Below are 18,928 nucleotides of genomic sequence, written 5' to 3'. Positions count from 1 at the left end.
TGCGCCTGGCCAATTTTTTTTTTTTTTTTTCTACAAGGTCTTGCTCTGGAGTGCAGTGGCATGCTCACAGCTTACTGCAGCCTTGACCTCCCAGCCTCAAGCGATCCTTCCACCTCAGCCTCCTTAGCAACTAGGACTACAGGCATCACTAGGACTACAGGCGTCACCACCACGTCCAGCTAATTTTCGTATTGTTTGTAGAGATGGGGTTTCACCATGTTTCTCAGGCTGGTCTCACACTCCTTGGCTCAAGCAATTTGAGGAAGCTTTTCATTAGAGTCTAAAAATACATATTTGAAATTGAATGACATCGGGTTGACACTAGTCTGAGAATTAGGAAAATGTGATATGTGTGTTAGTTCTGGTGCAAACCAGAGAGCCTGTTAACCTCCCTGGGACTGGGTTTCCTCCTCTGCACAGCAAGGCTCCCCTGTACTTCCCCACGGGAGACAAGAATCACATCACCAGCATGTTTTCCTCTCCCCTTTGGCTGCCAGGAAACTCAAGAGTCAAATTCAAGGCTTTATTGAAGGAACTCTGCAGGACCCAGGACATGATATCTTGATACTGTTTTCCTTCCTGGTTTTTGCCCTTCTGTTCTATCTTGCATTTTCCCTGATTATAGCGTTTTATTATTTTTCATATTTAGTATGTAGTGCACATTTTTACACTACACTTCTAATCCTTTGTGTAATGATCATGGTAGAAATAAATGGTGAAATGAGGAGGTCACACTTAGATGAGTTTCAGGGGTCCTTCCAGTCCCAATTTTCCAGGATTCTTAAGGGGAAAAAGTAATTTTACATGTCTGGAAGGTTCCAGGTTTGCACAGAAGGGAACTCTCCTATCGAGAGTCCTGAGGACTTCAGCAAACCTCCAGGGAGGCCTGTCCAGGATGTTCTCCTACATCTGTAAAGGAGTGAGCACTTTGTGCTAGTCTAGGGAAAGACAGCTTTTCTATTGGGATTGTAGACTTACCCTGCTTGAAGTTGGTGGAGAAATACCTGTCTGGGATGGGGCTCAATAATCTGCAGCTGTATTAGGAAATGCAAGTAGTGGGTGGTTTCAAGACACATCTGGAAAATGTGAGGGAAATGTGTATGTGCGTTTGCTGAGCGGGGGACTGGTGAAGGATCACTGATCCGTTTATTCCTAATGCTCATCTCAGCTTTTTATTGTGCTGAGTACCTTGATAAGGCTTGGGTTATTTTATGAGTGTTTATATATAAATTGATAGTGTCCATCAGATCATGTATATTTAGAGTCATGCTCCTACTTTGAGTAAACGGAAAGCTTTAGAGATATACACTAAATAAACATCAGTTACTAATTAAAAATTCCCTCATCACTTTACCAAAGGACCCACCATGGGTTCCATTAAATGTCTATTTATGGTTTGTTTTGACAAAGACTTTTCCAAGAACACCTCTGTTCTGTAAAGCAGAAGAGCTATGTAGATGTTCCAGAGTTGCTTGGTGTAGATTTGGTTCTGATTTGTGCCATGAAGTCCAATAACAAACTGGAGGCACACATTTCAAAGCCAGTGATAAGAGTTTGAGTTATGATCATCGATTCCTGAACATAAAGTCTGGAGCCTTCTGGAATCCATAAAAATGGAATGATTTGTTCCTTTCCCCTCTAATCAGATTTTATTCATACCTGGCTATAAATAGCTTCTGTTTTGAGTTTTCACTGGTCAGACTCTGCTGTTTTAGTGCCATTCTGTTAGCTTCCTTGAACAAGGTAATGCCACCTAACATGTTTTTTCAGACTTCCAGGACAATGATCAGGGGGACTCCTCCATGCCACACTGGGAGGTGTGAAGGCGTAGGCTTTAGGGCAACCCCTCTGAGAAGGGGTGGCAGGTGGAGGAGCCCATTGATCCTTTCTATCAGGGATGGATTTGCTTTCTGTGGGTGTCACCTTCAGGGGCCTGTGTTCCCACTCATCACAGGAGCTCACATTTACTCAGTGGGGCCAGAGTGTTCTTCATACACGGTGATGTTACTCCTCACCATAACCTCCGGGGTGCGCACTAACATGACCACCATTTTGCAGATGAGAACATGGAGGCTTGCAGGGGAGGTAAGTTGCCCTGGGTTCCATGCTGAATCAGAGGTCAAGCTCAGCACACAGCACAGGACCAAGTCTGCTGGCTCCCGAGCTCATGTCCTTACCTACAACTCTGAATCACCCCACAGCAGAGTCAACAAGCTGGCCTGACATGTGAAGAAGCAAGCCTGAGTGTCTCCTGGCTGCCAGTGCCATCTCTGCCCCGGGACCCTAATCCACAGTTTGATTCTGGTCCTTTTGCCCTCTGTCCCTCACCAGAACCCTGATATTTCCAGATGAAAACACAAGTATAGCTTATTTCTACAACTCACCTGGGCCCAGCAATCAAGATCTATAGCTACAGGGAAGTATTGAGTTGATTATGAGTTATATAGGTCAAAATGAGTAGCTTGCTTGATTGAACCAGGTAATTCGTGCCATACTTTTCTCTTTAGGAAGACCTGTACCAACAATAACCTCTGCTAAACACTTTTGCTTTTTTTAATTTGCAGGTACTTTTTGGGGGCCGTCTTTGGCTACCTGTCTGTTGAGAGTTTGTTTTCTTTACAGTCCATCTACCTGGGTTGATTTGTCTCATTTGGGAATGAGAAATTTTATTTTAATGCATTAAGTAATAGTGTTGAGTGGCCAACAAATGTGAAGTTTGAAAAGCTCAAATGAAAAAAAAAGTGTGATAGAAACACAGGGTTGGGGGCCAGGTGCAGTGGTTCACACCTGTATTTCCAGCACTGTGGGAGGCCAAGACAGGAGGATCCCTTGAGCTCAGGAATTTGAGACCCCTGGGCAACATGGCAAGACCCCAAGACCCCATCTCTGCAAAAAAAATGTAAAAATCAGCCAGGTATGATGGCCTGCACTTGTAATCCCAGCTACTTGGGAGGCTGAGGTGGGAGGATTGCTTGAGCCTGGGAGGTTGAGGCTGCAGTGAGCTGTGAGTGATCTACTGGACTCCAGCCTGGGTGACAGAGCAAGACCCTATCTAAAAAAAAAAAAAAAAGAAGAAGAAGAAGAACACACGTTGGAATTTGAGGGGGTCTATTAAATAGGATGCTCTTTCCTGCCTTAGTTGAGAAGATAAAATAATAAGGCATGGAGATTAGAGCATCCCCTTTCTTTTTTTCTTTTTCTTTTCTTTTTTCTTTTTTTTCTTTTTTACTTTTTGCTCTTGTTGCCCAGGCTGGAGTGCAATGGCGCAGTCTTGGCCCAGCACAACCTCCGCCTCGCGGGTTCAAGCAATTCTCCTACCTCACCCTCCCCAGTAGCTGGGGTTGCAGGCATGCGCCACCATGCCCGGCTAATTTTGTATTTTAAGTAGAGACAGGGTTTCTCCATGTTAGTCAGGCTGGTCTCAAACTCCCCACCTCAGGTAATCCACCCACCTCGGCCTCCCAAAGTGCTGGGAATACAAGCATGAGCCACCAGGCCCGGCAGCATCCCCTTTCTTATTGATAAAGCAGATCTTGGAGAATGGGAGATCCTGAGTGGGGTTCCTAATGCTAGCCTTCAACATCAGGCTGAGGCTCGCCTTGTCCTCAAGCAATGGGCAGTGCTGGCCTGAGGGGGAGCCTCCTCTGGCCAGGGCTCAGCTTATCCTTGGAAGGCTTAGCACATGGAGGAGCTGCTCCAGGCTAAGAGGGAGGGGCTGGGCTACTCTGTAGGGGTTGTTCTTCCAGTTTCTTCAATCAGATGAGCAACACTGTCACTCTAGTGTTGAAAGGAGGGAAGGGACAGAGGTGGCCAGGAGTGTGACCCTAAAAGAGGCAGAGGAGACCTCAGAGAAAGAGAAGAAGCATTCTCCTAACCAGAGGGAGAAGGATAGAGGCCTCAGTTCCCTCTCTGGGAATTAATTTGAGATTTACATTTGGTGTCTATAAACATGTCAGCAGATATATAAACTTATTTGCTTTGGTTTTGTTTCCATTTTTAGATTCTTGAGTATCAGAACACCACCTTCTTTGGTGGAACCTGTATATCCATGATTGATTACCTCCTCTGGCCCTGGTTTGAGCGGCTGGATGTGTATGGGATACTGGAGTAAGACATTTGACCTCGTAGTGGTAAATTCCCGGAGTCACACTGAGTAACAATGGTTAAGATGGTCTGCATGCCCCCTGTAGACATGTTTCGGGATGTCTGTGAGGCGAATCAGGTTTCTAAACCGCAGTGTGTGCTTCCTTGTTAAAAACACATGTGCTTTTCCACTGTTAACTTCAGACCCACACTTTGCCCGCATTTCTGCAAATAAGACCCCTAGTCCAGGAGCCTCCCACAGACTTCAGAGCCTGCTGTCCTCACCAGCGCCCCCACATGGCCGGTCTGAGAGCAGGTGGAGAGTCACAGTCACAGTCACAGTGCCCAACGCCTCCACCTGGTCCTGCCGGGTCCCCAGTGGACACCATATACCTTACTCATGTCTCATTGCCTGGAGGAATCTTCCACCAGATAGGAATAACCTTATAAAAAAGATTTGTGTAGTAATATATGCTTGATATTGGAACATACAAACAAAATGGCAGTGACACACTATGGAAGTGTGGAAGTGCAGGGACATTAAAGGAGAAGAAATAGCTGTGTAGGCTCCTGGGCAGAACAGTGCTGTGTTACTTCAAAGCTCAGTGAAGTTGGACGTGTGCGGACGTCCACCCTTTTCCAAGCCACCCTCATGGTGGGTGCTGGACATTTCTGGCACTTGGAAATCCGGCCCTGCTGAAGCAGAACTGTGTCTGCACCTTCATAACCCGTGGGCTGGAGCCCAACCAGCCACTGTCTCCTGCACTTCCGACTTCAGCTCTCTTTGAAGGAGATTAGATATGACATGTCAGGATATTTAAAACTCAAACATAAAATTTACAAAAGGCTGTATCCTCTGAAGACAGAGCATGGAATCACAGGTTAGGAAACCTCACTTCTAGTCCTGGATTTCCGGCAACGCACTCATATTGTCTTCAGCTTATTGCTTTATAAACCCCAGAACTAAATATCCTGGTCGAGGTTTGAAAGAGCCCTGTCGGCTCCATGATTTCAAGGTTTCATCATTGTTTTATTCATTTAAAAAATGTTTTGGAAATTATTTGTCTTTTTTTTTTTGTATCTCCTAAAGTAAAATCTGAGAATGACCCAAGAATATTTGTTTCAGAGGGTTGTCTTTTTGTTGGCAAACAGTGAAGCACATGTAAGTTTCTCAAGCTTTAAAATATATACATATTAAAAAACAAAACAAAAAAAAAATGAAGCACAGACATGTTATTTTCCAGAGCCATCAGTCCAAAGTATTTCACTGTATTATTAGAAGGAACAACTTCTAAACATTCAACTATTCCAAAAATAAGATTTTCCTCCAGTAAGTTATCATTCTCACTTGATAATAAGATAACTAAGATAACTCCCCAAATAAACTCATTATTAATATCTTGCAAATCTAAAAAGCAACGTGCATCCCCTTTCCTGATGCCTCCCCCTGCACTCTGCTGACGCTTCTTTCCTGTCTTGCAGCTGTGTGAGCCACACGCCAGCCCTGCGGCTCTGGATATCAGCCATGAAGTGGGACCCCACAGTCTGTGCTCTTCTCATGGATAAGAGCATTTTCCGGGGCTTCTTGAATCTCTATTTTCAGAGCAACCCTAATGCCTTTGACTTTGGGCTGTGCTGAGTCTCACTGTCCACCCCTTAACCGTCCAGAATTCCCCAGCCTGTTGGGAGTCTACATCACGGATTGTCTTGGGAATCAATCCGTCTCTCTTTCTTTTCTTTGAAGTTCCCAATAAAATGAAAACAGGAAATGTATTCTTCCGATAATCATTTGTCTGACTCCTCTAGCCCGTAGCTGCTGCTGCTGCTGCTTTTTTTTTTTTTTTTTTTTTTTTTGAGATAAGATCTTGCTTCGTTACCCAGGCTGGAATGCAGTGGGACAGTCACGGCTCACTGCAGCCTCGAACTCCTGGGCTCAGTTGATTCTCCTGCCTCAACCTCCTGAGAAGCTAGGACTGCAGGTACGTGTCACCACGCCCAGCTAATTAAAAAAAAAATATTGTTGAGACAGGGTTTCACTATGTTGCTCAGGCTGGTCTCCAACTCCTGGCCACAAGCCATCCACCCAACTTGGTCTCCAAAGTGTTGAGATTACAGGCATGAGCCACCTGGCCTGCCTAGCCTGTAGCTTCTAACTATTTTCTAGAAAGTGCCTGGTGCTAATGTCAGAACACATTTTGGGAGCCTGTGTGCCTCCTAACTCCTTGGCCTTCAGCCTAGTTTGATCTCCAGATTATTGGTGCAGATGCTGATGCTGAGGTTCAGGGTCAACCTATGATTGATGCTTGTCACTACGGATTGGCACCCTACAAAGACCTCCCTGGTGAAAGCTTAAGAAGAGGGAGAAGGAAGAAGAAAACACTCCAAGCCCAAATACCTTCCATTTGGCAAATGAATGTCGCTGTCCACGTGGGCGAGTATGAGTGTAATTCTCCAAACTTTGGCCATGGGCCTGGAGACACCGAGGGTCTTGTGACTGGAAATAATTCCAAGGCAGGAAATGAAACACCGGTTTATCACCCAGGACTAACTACGTCAGAATTTCACTGGTGCTGTCAGGGCTCAGGATGTCTCACAAAATGTTCTATAGCCGGCATCCTGCCTTAAAAAAATACACACGCCCCAAACTCAGCCACAAGCAAAGGTCATTCCATTGGATTTGCGTCACACTCTCTTCCAATTCATCTCAACAAATGCCTCTGGTTGCCTTTGTGTACCAAGCCCAGGGGCACACTGGGGATAAAGTTGAAAAAGACACTGGCTCTGTCCCTGGGAGCCCCCATCTCTCCACTTATATTGGTTGAGGTTTTAAACCTAGCACTTTGGAGCTGCTTGTCTGGTGTGGGGATGCTTGTCTCCAATGTGGCCCCTCTGCCAGCTTTGCCAGGCAGTACCACCCCACTGAAGACCTCAAAGAGCTGAGGATGGCTGGTGCCAACAGGTCCCTTCGGCTGGGAGCATCTACTGCCTGCACTGTGGGAGGGGGATGAAGTTTGTCCAAAGCCGTTTCATCTCAGTGTCTGAGGATCAGCCTGTGATCATTTCAGCTTTGCTCATGCTGGATCCTTTCCCATCCTCCTAGCTGTGCTGAGACACCAGGCAGCAACAGGAGCGATGTTTTGCCTTGTCTGTGCCCCCTAAGGAGCTGTCTGCCGCCTCTGCCTCTGAGACAGCCTAAACCAGCTCTCCTCTCTCCCTATGTCTCAGCCTGGCCCTGCCATCTGCTGGCTCCGGATGTATTTTGACCCATGTAAATAGTTACCAGGTGTTATTCTGTGCCAGCTGGACAGAAGCAAGCCTGCTTGGTGAGATGGCCAGAACTTCCAGAAGAGGCACCACATGACAGGGGCAGTCTGCCGCACCATCTGCTCCGGATGTGGAGCCCTGTTGCCATGGCACCCTAGTTAATGCTGAGTGAGGTCTGTGAATCACCGTTTTCCTGGGATCTTTGCTCAAGAAAAGGGGAATCTTTTCCTGTGGCCTCTCATAGGACTTAGGAGATTGATCAGCCTTTTGCTGGTGCAAATCCTGCATGCTAGTGAGTGCTTGGCATAAGACCAAAGTTACTACTGATGCAACACAAAATGGCATGCCTCTGGCTCACCAAAATGAAGGTGTTCTCTTTTGGGGCTCCACATACTAATTTAGAAAGCTCGAAGAACCAGGAATTATAGAATGGAGAAAAGCACTCATGGGGGAGGTTTGCAGCCTGGCGGCCTATAGCCCAGTTTGGGATTTGAATGCCTCTTGACCAGGCATGCTCCCTGCAGTTTACCAGGGTCCTGGTCACCTGCACGTCCTTACACTTCCTCCATCTCACTTCTTTGTCACTCGTCTGACCCACAGAGAAAACTGAGTTGTCAATCTTTGAATAAAACTAGAAGGATGTGGCCTGGAGAAAAGAAGGAAGGAGGTAATTAAATAATGCTCCATGATGAACTTTTAAAATATGCTTCTTAAGTAATACATGTGGAAAGATAATGCATATGGGTTAAAAATACAATAATGTAAAAGAATAGAAAATCTTCCATTATCTTATGTCCTAGAGATAACCACTTTTAGTAATTGGTGTCTACCTTTTTTCTCCCTTTTCTTTCGACTAATAGAGATGGGGTCTCGCTGTGTTGACCAGGCTGGTCTTGAACTCCTGGCTTCAAGTGATCCTCCCATCTTGGTCTCCCAAAGTGCTGGGATTATAAGTCTGAGTCGTCATGCCTGGTACGTGTCTATCCTCTAAAAAGCACGAAACTTAAGGATTTAAAGGTGAGAGCCTGTATTAGGCCATTCTCATGGTGCTATAAAGAACTGCCCAAGGCTGGGTAATTTATAAAGGAAAGAGGTTTAATTGACTCACAATTCCACATTGCTGGGGAAGCCTCAGGAAACTTTCAATCATGGTGGAAGGGGAAGCAAACATGTCCTTCTGCACAAGGTGGCAGAAGAGAGAAGTACAGAGCCAAAGAGGGAAAAACTCCTTATAAAACCATTAGATCTCGTGAAAACTCACTCACTGTCATGAGAAAAGCATAGGGAAAACACTCCTACAATCTAATCACCTCCCTTGAGGTCCCTCCCCCAACATGTGGTGATTATAATTCAGATTAAAATTCAAGATGAGATTTTAGGTGGAGCACAGCCAAACCATATCAGAGCCATCCTCTATCTTTTGCAGATTGGAAAAATAAAAAATTAGTTTAAACCACAGCATTTAAAAGAAGTCATTGTCATAGATGATGTTAACATCAGAATGGAGGTTGTGTGGAGTTCCCCTCCCTGGAGGTTCTGAGCTACAGCCTAACCTGGACTGAGTCCAGTTACAATCTAACATAGGGGGAGGAGGGAGCATGGTGGGGTGGGGCTTGTGTGGCTGGGACAGCTGGCTATGGTCGTGGTGCTGGTGACTAAATGGTACTTGAAATTTCTTTTAGATCTAAAATTCTGTGATATGGTTTGGATCGGTGACCCCACCAAATTTCGTGTTGAAATGTAATCCCCAATGCTGGTGGGAGGTGATTGGATCATGGGGGTGGATTTCTCATGAATGGTTTAGCACCATTCTCTTGGTGCTGTTCTCGTGATAGTGAGTGAGTTCTCATGAGTTCTGGTTGTTTAAAAGTGTGCAGCATCTCCCTGACCCCTCTTGCTCCAGCTCCACCACGAGAGATGCCTCACTCCCCCTTTGCCTTTTGCTATGAGAGGAAGCTTCCTGAGGGCTCTCCAGAAGCAGAATCTACTACACTTCTCATACAGCCTGTAGAACCATGAGCCAATTAAACCTCTTTTTAAAAACACTTTTATTTTAAGTTCAGGGGTGCATGTGCAGGATGTGCAGGTTCGTTCCATAGGTAAACATGCGTCATGGGGTTTGTTATACAGATTATTTCATCACCCAGATATTAAGTCTAGTATCCATTAGTTATTTTTCCTGATCCTCTCCCTCCCCCCACTCTGCACCCTCTGATAGGCCTCAGTGTGTGTTGTTACCCTCCACATGTCCATGTGTTCTCATCATTTAGCTCCCACTTATAAGTGAGAACATGCAGTTTTTGTAAACCTGTTTTATCAATTACCTAGTCTCAGGTGTTTCTTTTTAGCAGTGTGAGAACAGACTAATACAGAAAATTGGTACTGAGGAGTGGGGCATTGCCGTAAAGATGCCTGAAAATATGGAAGTTACTTTGGAACTGGGTAATGGGCAGAGGTTGGAAGAGTGTAGAGGGCTCCAAAGAAGATAGGAAGATGAGGGAAAGTTTAGAATTTCCTACAGACTGGTTGTATGGTTGTGACCAAAATGCCAGTAGTGATATGGACAGTGAAGGCCAGGCTGAGGAGGTGATGGAAATGAGGAACTTACTGGGAAGTGGAGCAAAGGTCACTTTTGTTATGCTTTAGCAAAGAACTTGGGTGCATTGTGCCCCTGGCCTAGGGACCTGTGGAACTTTGAACTTGAAAGTGATGATTTTAGGGTATTTGGCAGAAAAGATTTCTAAGCGGCAAAGCATTCAAGATGTGCCCTGGCTGCTTTCAACAACCTATGCTCATATTTGTGAGCAAAGAAATGATGTTAAGTTGGAACTTATATTTACAGGGGAAGCAGAGCATAGAAGTTTGGAGAATTTGCAGCCAGCTATGTGGTAGAAAAGAAGAGCCCATTTTCAGGGGAAGAATTCAAGCAGGCTGCAGAAATTTGCATAAGTAAAAAGGAGCCAAGTGCTAATAGCCAAGAAAATGGGGAAAAGGCCTTGAAGGCATTTCAGAGACCTTTGTGGCAGCCCCTCCCATCACAGACTCAGAGGCCTAGGAGGACAGAATGACTCTGAGTATTAAAGTAGATTTAATCTAAATCATAAAGTATGAGCCAGAGCAGTCCCTCCAGTGCTGCAGAAACTGCTTGCATGTGGCTCCCACATTGTTCCTTGGAGCTTTGGTGGGGGTGGGGGTGGTGGGGGCAGGTGTTATGTTTCTTGGTTTCTCACCTTCAGGTCTCCTTACCCATATTTCCTTTGTCAGAGTCATTGGCCTTGATGCAGGGGCGACTGGGTTACTCTGAGTTGAGAACCAAGCTTGACTGCCCTGTGGTTTATATCAGCCTAGCTTAGTTTGTTGTCTGAAGTCTTCACAAATAACCAAATATCCAGCCCAATGCAGTTCTCAATGAGTAGTCTCCAGTTCCCATCCCCCACCATACACACACACCGAACACTGTGCCCACCTGGGAGACCCATTTCCCATTTATCTTCTTCTTTGAGTGCCTGGAAGGCTGAACATTTGATCTTTTCAAACATTTTGCTCTCATCTGGCCTGTTAGTGCTCTTGAGCCTTTGAAAATGCCATTTCCTCTACACACTATTCTTCCTCAGAGCAGCCCTCTGTTTTTTTTTTTTTCCAACCAGTCTTTTCTCTTGCAAAGTTCAGATCAAAATTCTTTATGTAAAGAGAAGTGGTGTGCCATAGGGGTTACAAACAGGGCTTCAAGGTTAGCACTGGGATCAAATTCTGGCTTTGCAACTTAACTTTCTTGAGTAAGTTGCTTCACCTCTATTAGCCTCAGTTTCTTATCTGTAAAATGGGACTGCTAAGTACCTATTTCATAGGGCTGTTGAATAATGATGGTCTCATCTATGCAAGGGCTTAGTACCAGCTGGGTGAAACTCAGTGAATGGCAAGCAACCCTATTATGACTAGGCTTCTGCCAATGATCAGACTTGAACCCTGTGCTCATCCCCCCATCACTTTGTGGAACTAGATGTCCTACGTTGCACATGGCTTGATTCACGGTTTGGAGTTGTTTTCTGGTTGTTTCCTGTGTGCAGGTTTAATCTCAACCTGTGATCCCTTGAAATCTGCGATTTTATCCCTCCCCCTCCTCCTCCCTCTCACCCCAAGGCCAAGTTTAATACTGTGCATTCTGAAATCTTGCAATGTTGTTGATGATGTAAAATAAATATTCTCTTCCGTGTTTCTGAAGAATACTCAGAATCTCACTACTCTCTGTTAAAGAAAAAAATCATTCACTGACACTTGTTTAAAGCATGTGAAGGAAGACTTACTCATAACCATCACGATAGGTATAGGGGCCGCTGCAATGAGACTTTTGCAGTTGGGGAGGGAGTTTGGGCTCAACTCTGAGTACAGGATGAACAAGTGGGTATTTATAGCCCAGGAGTAGAGCGGAGGTCAGTGGATTGAAAATCACTCAGAGGAAACGTCAGGGATAAGGAGGATTCTAGCTAAACTGACCTAACAGGATTCTTGCTGAAGACAGGCCAGGATGATCAGACATCACCAGAGGGCTGGCGGAGGACAAGGAACTTGATCAGATATCAAGGATGATCTGATATTGAGGTGGGGGAGTTCTTTTGCCAAACTAACTTAGCAGGGTTCTTTGCTAAAACAATTTTACAAGGACACACACAGATGAACCTATGAGGAGGTTCAAGAGCCTGACTAAAGTTTGGTCAAGCAGAGAATCTTTGTCTCCCCTTGGAGCAGGTTATCTCTTTCTGAGGGTTAAAATGTGAGGGATTTGAAATGCCTGCAAGCCTGCCCAGTTACCAAGCAGCTTGGATGCTGAATGGAAAACTAAAGCGCACCAGTACCATGCTGCGCATAGACAGGATGGCTACACATGTGCTCCAGGGACAAGAACTGTGCAATACTCTGCCCTGCCATTTCCTCCCAAGGATTCCTACCATGCCCACGAATCCCCTTGCGGACAGCAAGGGTCTCCGGCCTACTTTGTCATTAGCAGACAGCCCCCTCCAGAGGGAGCAGTAGAGCAGCAACAGTCAGCTCCCTGCTATAGGAGCCAATATGAAGAGCCATTTCCAGTCCTGTCCTGGGGCTGAAATGGACAAAGCAATGGAGGTAGTGGTTGCTTAGTGATGGCGCTGCCCCCCAGGGAACCATGAGGAGGGGCAGCCTCTGTTCCAGCATCACAGAACTGGGGCAGGGAAGTGGGAGGATGACTGTTAGCAGGAACAGCTGTTGCTAAATCTGGGCACAGTCAGGTTATGCTCACAGGTGAAGAATATCTCTCAAAGGGTGTGTGTGTGTGTGTGTGTGTGTGTGTGTGTGTGTGTGTGAGCGCGTGCGCGTGCGCACGTGCAGCACACGCACGCATGTGTTTACATGTTTTTGTGCCTTTCTGCCATAAGAGGAGGGTATCAGGATGAATAATGAGGAGCTGTGTAAAGGTAAGGGCGGGAGGTATTTTAAGTATTTCACTTAATGGTTTTTGGCCATTTATTTGCTAAATAGAAGGACCCTCTTTGGGGACTTTATCTGAGACACTGTCCCAGGTGATCTCATAGCAGCAGGGAGGTGGAGAGATGGGGACACACAGACATCCCAGGTACAGTGGCAGCAAGGGCTGCTTATCCTGGAAGCTAGGGGAAGAGTTAGCTGAGGAAACTGCAGGAAGCCCTAACCAGAAGCTTGGGCTTCACACTTGGGTTTTGGAGGAGGGAATGCAGGGTAGATTCAGAACAATAGTAAATCTTCTGTTTATTGAGCACTTACTATATGCTAGGTGCCTTACATATACTACTAATACCTCCAAACCTTATGAGGTAAGTGCCAATTATTCCCATTTTATAGATCAGTAAACCAAGATTGAGAGGTGGAGTCGCTTGCCCAGGTGTTACATAGCTAGTGATGAGCAGAGCTGAGGTTTGCTTGCGGGAGGCTGACTCTGGAGCCTGTGCGCTTAACCTCTGCCCTGCTTGGCCTCCCCACTACCAGCACTACCTCACCTCCTGCCCTTGCTGCCTTCCTCTTCTGCTTTCCCTCCTGGACTGGGAGCTCTCTCAAGGCGGGAATAGTGTCCCACTTGACTTTGTTTTCCTGGTGCTTGACACAGTGCCTTGTGTATAGTGGTGATGAATGACTGAGCAAATGGAAGGATGGTTGGATGGATGGATGGATGGATGGATGGATAATGTAGAAACCCAGGCCACTTCCAGGAGCTCATCATGAGGCCGCTATTATAGCTGTTTTCCCACTTTGCTGTCTAGAAGAGGTAGCTGCTTCTCTGGAGCCACAGGGATGCCCTGCCTTGTACTCTCTCTGGCTCTGTTGTTGCTATGGCAACTGCAGGTCTAGGCTCTGGCTGTCCTGCAGAGGGACGAGGAGAACAGAGGGGTCAGAAGGGCAGAGGCGAGAGACCCTTTCTGTTCCCCTAAACAGGGGGCATGCCCCAGATCCCTCCTGTGAGGTGCACAAACATTTTCTGAGCACCTGGCCAGCGTCTGGCCCTAAGGGAGGTGTGTGAGGGTACCCCCAGGGAAGACAGACCCCCATGTGGGAGGAGGCACTCCCATGTGGAGGGACAGCTCACACTGCTGGGGGAACCAGGCACTAGGAGTTGGGCTGTAAGGAGCCCTCCTCAGAGCAAGGGGAAGAATCTGCAGTTTTTGTTGTTGAGTTTATTTGTCAGGCCCGAAGCTAACTGCATCACATATGCCCCTTCATTTAACCTTCTCAATGGCTCTACGAGGTGGGCAGTATTATTCCTATTTTACAGTTGAAGAAACTGAGGCACACCCAATGCTCTTAGAAATGGTGAGACTTGCTGAGCTAGGACATGGCGTAGCAGAGATTGAACACAGAGCCCACACTCAGTCCCTGTGCTGTTTATAGTGAGGCTCTCAGTCTCTTTGGCCTTAGCACCAGCTTTGTCATGAAGGCTGGAACCTCGTGGGCAGGACCTTGCATAGGCCTCCATATTGAGAGGGTATATGGAGAGAGGGCAGGGGACCTGCTCTTGTTTCTCTCTGGATTTAAACGTTCAGGCTGAGCAACCTTGCAGCTTAGTGTGGCATCTTGTGTTGCTCTGGATGTATGGAGCTTGTGCAGCTTCCCTGCCTGGCCAGAAGCCCTCTCCATAGATTTGTTTCCTCTTTGTAGCATTTTGTCCCTATGGAGAGGGCTTCTTAGAAACTGCACCGGGCAAAGCTGTGGATATCCAGAGGGATGAGCACCACTGACCTTCTCCCTGGCCCTGAATCTGGCTCTACCTACAGCACCTGCTCTAGTCTCACTTGGCTCGGATTCCTGGGGTGGGAGTACGTGGGGTATGTATGGGCTGACTCACTGTCCTTGGCTGGGAGAACTGGGGGCTGACCTACAGCTTCCAGACCCTTGTGGGGCTGATTCAGCACTAGCCATGCCTTTTGGAAGAGATGCAAGGCCATCGTCCCAGGAGACCTTTGGTCTAACAAAGCCCAGTCCTTTCTTCAGGAAGAAAGCCTTCTTCGTGGCAGCAAGGCTGTGGGGGCTATGAGCATCATCTCTGGCCAGTTGGGAAGATAGCCAAGGGCAGCTAATGGGAAGAAACAGGGTGTGGGTCTTTGCTATTTCTACTTTAAATAAAGTTGCTCCAAAAGAAACCTAAAATATCACTGACCTGTGGGTTTGAAAGAAACAGATGGGACGAAACTCTTCCAAACTCCCTAACCCACCGCTGTGCTACAATTCTCACTTCACACTTTTAAGGCCCACCTTTTCCCATCAAGAAGAAATGTCTTTGAACATCTCTGAGGTTTATGTGGTTCCCTCTTTCTGAGAGATAATTTGTTGTTGATAGTTTTATTTTCTGGTTTCTTTGTGGGGCTGTAGAGAAACATCAAAGGGCGGAAAATGCCATTTTCACCTGTAAAGTAGGGCCCCACACTGTGCCGGAGGAAATAAACCAGACCTGGGCTCAGATGAATGGAGTGAGTACAAGCATTTGAGAGACAGAACAATTATGTGGATTTGATTTTCTTTGGGGAGGTTCTTCACAGTTTCCCATCTGTAAGGGAGCAAGAGAGGTTACAGCTGAAACTCAAAGCTGATCTGTTTTCACATTCCGCTCATGCGGGCTTCAGAGCCACACAATTTCACTTTCAATTACTTACCACACTTCATTGATCTCTGACTTACTTTGCAGCCATTGGTAGTCTTCCTATGAGACCCAGTTCCTTGGGGACAGAGCCCCCATCTTATACTTTTGTTCCCCACATAGAGCCGGACCCAGGCGGAGCACATGCTGTTGCTCAGTACTTGGTCAAACACCTTTTCCTCACTGTTGATTCAAAATTTATTCACTGATGATTGAATAAATCCCAGGCAATGGTTATTTTTACAATAAGATGCTGGTGGTGAATCCATATACAGCAAGTACAGAATATGGAGATTACTGGGAGAGGAAGGATCATTTCAAAACAGGATTTGTGCACAGAGACGTTCACTTGAGTGTTGTTTATAACAGCAAAAAGTGGAGACAACCTAAGTGTTCCTCAGTAGGGAAAGTTGGATAAATTATGGTACGTGCATACAGACAGTGAGATAGTAAGCAGATATATATATATATATATATATTTTTAAACAAGTTCTTACTCTGTCACCCAGGCTGGAGTGCAGTGGAGTGATCACGGCTCACTGCAGCCTCTGCCTCCCAGGCACAAGCGATCCTCCCACCCCAGCCTTCTGAGTAGCTGGGACTACAGGTACACGCCACCATGTCTGGCTAATTTACGTATTTTTTGTAGAGACAAGGTTTGCCATGTTGCCCAGGCTGTTCTCAAACTCCTGGGCTCAAGCGATTTTCCTGCCTTGGCCTCCCAAAGTGCTGGGATTACAAGCGTGAGCTACTGCACTCTGCCAGTAAGCAGCTAGTTTAAAGAATAAGGTAGAGCCAAATGTTCAAAAAGATAACCAAGAAGAATTAGTTGGTATGATGCCATTTATGTAAAAAAGGATGAAAAGGATGCATACATATATACATACACGTGACACATAACACAGAAAAATTTTGGAAAGATACACAGAAAACTTCATATTGGTATCTTTGGGGAGTGGACTAAGAAGTCAGAAGTGGGACCGTTAGTTACTTAATTTTCCTGTTAGTATTTGAATTTTAAAATTATGACTGTATTATTGCTTTTATATTTATTTTTTAAACAACAAACTAAAACAAGTAAGCTATTTTTGGATGGCAATGAGAAAAGTTAACTCTAAAAGATGCCCCTCCCGGGGCAGGGGTGGGGCAAGGCAGAGTGGGGTGGAGAGGGAGGGCCCTGTTGAAGGCACACATTGCCCTTCACTCTGTGACTCTTGGCTCCCTCTGCTTTCGGTCGCTGGCCAAACCAAACAGCCTTCCAGCTTTGTCCCATGAGGTGGAGATGAGACAGACCACGAAAATGTTCTGAATCACGGCCTTGGGGAGGCTTGAGTTAGGACTTCCTGGACATTCACCAACCACTGCCAGCGGCCACCAACCCTGCTCTGGAAGCTGGCCATGTACCCTACAGCACAGGACATGGATAGCACTGATCACATAGATAAGGACTCCATAATTTGGGGGTGAATCAAGTTACTGTCTCACTCAAAACCCACCAATGGCCCACCTCTGCTTGTTGTGAGGTCCAAATTTACCTTGTAATAGCATTCAAGGCTTTGCATGGTTCAGCCCCACTCTTATCTTTCCAACCTCATTTGCTATGACTTCTCAGTATATGCCAACACATACACCAGGATGCCTGGGTTGGAATCTGGGCTGTGCTACTTACCACTCTGACAGTAGGTAAGTCACTTGCCCCTTCAGTGCCTGTTTCCTTATCTGGAAAGTAGGGAGGATAAGAATAGCACCCGCATCATAGGACTGACATGGAACTGTGTGCATTAACAAATGTGTGTGCGGAATGGTGCCTGCCATACAGTAGGTGCTTCCCACCCTCACTCCATGGTTCTGGCTGGAATGCCTTTCCTGGCCACAGTCCTGGTCATTTTTCAGAGGCTCTATCTGGCAGCGCCCCACCATGAGGCCTTCCCTAATCACCCCAGGTACCAGTGGTTCTTGGAAATCCAGAATTACGTGGGGAACTTGGTGAAGTGCAGATTCTTCTACTTAACTTCTCAGGATCCCACTGGAGTCTGTCACACGGCCCAGGAAGCTGCACCCAGGTGATACCCATATGTGTAGTGCAGGGTCACACTTGGAATAGGTCAGTACTTGGAAGGCCACCTTCTGCTGCCCCTCCTAGGGAATAGGCTTGGTCCTCGTCATTTTCCCATCTTCCACAATGTCTCATGCACGTTAGGCTCCTGACAAATGCTTGTGGACTATTCATGCCCTGCTTGGGAGAAGGGCTCACCATCTTATGCCTTCCCGCCCTCTCTCTCAGGCTTATGGCACTTGCGTGAATGTGGGTGCCCTCATGAGAAGCTTGTGGTGTAGCTGATGCCACTTAGACCACAGATTCCAAGCAGGCTCACTAGCTTTTCCCAGGTCTATCTATCTTCCAATAGATCTGTAGGGAAAGTAGTCTGCTTGGGTTTTCTTTAACTTTCCATTAAGAAAGAAAGTGAGAAGCTTTCCTCAGCTAGGGGTACCATCAGTCACTTGAGGGAAATCTTTAAAAATCGAGCCGAGCCTGACCACTCCAGACTGGATTCTGAGTACCATGTAGGTTCAAGGCGGGGTCTGGGCAATGGACCAGGTTCTCTGGGTGATTCGGATGACACCCTTGATGATGAACCATTGCTCCACCCCAGGTTCTCAACGGGGGCTGTGCTTCAGCCAGGCATGCAGAGGGGCTAGAGCTTTTGAGGACATAAGGCCCTTCCCCAACATAACCAGCCTCTTGGCCTAGGGGCCAGCTCTATTCATTTCACCCTTGTTATTCTGCAAAGCAAGTGAGCAGTTGCTGGGGAAAGTGAAGCATCCTTGGGAAAGAGACTTTGGGGAAAGAGGGCAGGGTTGTCCTTAGTGGAAAGGCCGAAGTGCCCTAGAGGACTCAAAATCCTCTATTTAAAATACAATCTCTTTCTGTAAAACCCAAAAGCTTCCTGTTAGTTCCAGCTCCTATATTTCTCAGCTCACATCAGCTCTGTAAAATAAGGTCTTAGGCTGGAATCCACCCTACAGCCAGCTTTCAAACGCCCCTTCTGGAACTCTGCAGGCAGCACACAAGTTGCCTCAAAGACAGGGTAGAAATGTTCTGTTTTGTTATTTTTTAAAGTTTCCTGAAAGTGTAAGAATAAAAAGGGAGTGAAAGCTTCTGCTTCGTCAATAGGAAATCCACCCCCCTGTCCCCAACTCTGCCCTGGGAGCCTCACAGATTTCCTGAAGTTAAAAACAAACACTGTGACCATTTCTACTCCTTGCAAGATTTAATTCTTCCTTTAATATAAATAAGGCAGCATGAAACACCAAGAGCCCCACTGCTTTCTGCTTTAGAAGCAGCTTTGGTGCAGAAAAGATTCCCGTTTCCCCACTGAGTTCTGTTGTCTCTGTACACACAAGAAGCCAGAAGATATTTTTTTTTCAGTGAACTTTCTCCTG

At 46.4% G+C, this 18,928-nt stretch overlaps 1 protein-coding gene across 3 annotated transcripts in view; it reads left to right on the top strand.

The window, feature by feature from the left end:
* GSTO2 (glutathione S-transferase omega 2) overlaps positions 1–5,856 on the top strand; it is a 30,662-nt gene extending 24,806 nt beyond the window's left edge. For all 3 annotated transcript variants that reach the window (XM_055249967.2, XM_055249958.2, XM_055249978.2), the window contains exons 6-7: positions 4,001–4,107; positions 5,566–5,856. In XM_055249967.2, the coding sequence (XP_055105942.2) occupies positions 4,001–4,107; positions 5,566–5,722 (264 nt within the window). In that variant the 3' untranslated portion in view covers positions 5,723–5,856. The remainder of the gene's footprint in view (positions 1–4,000; positions 4,108–5,565) is intronic.
* The last annotated feature ends 13,072 nt before the right edge of the window (positions 5,857–18,928 follow it).

The sequence above is a fragment of the Symphalangus syndactylus genome, chromosome 2, assembly GCF_028878055.3.
Source record: "Symphalangus syndactylus isolate Jambi chromosome 2, NHGRI_mSymSyn1-v2.1_pri, whole genome shotgun sequence".
Classification (NCBI taxonomy): Eukaryota; Metazoa; Chordata; class Mammalia; order Primates; family Hylobatidae; genus Symphalangus; species Symphalangus syndactylus.
The sequence above is the reverse complement of the archived record's forward strand: the minus strand, read 5'-3'. Positions and strand labels throughout refer to the sequence as shown.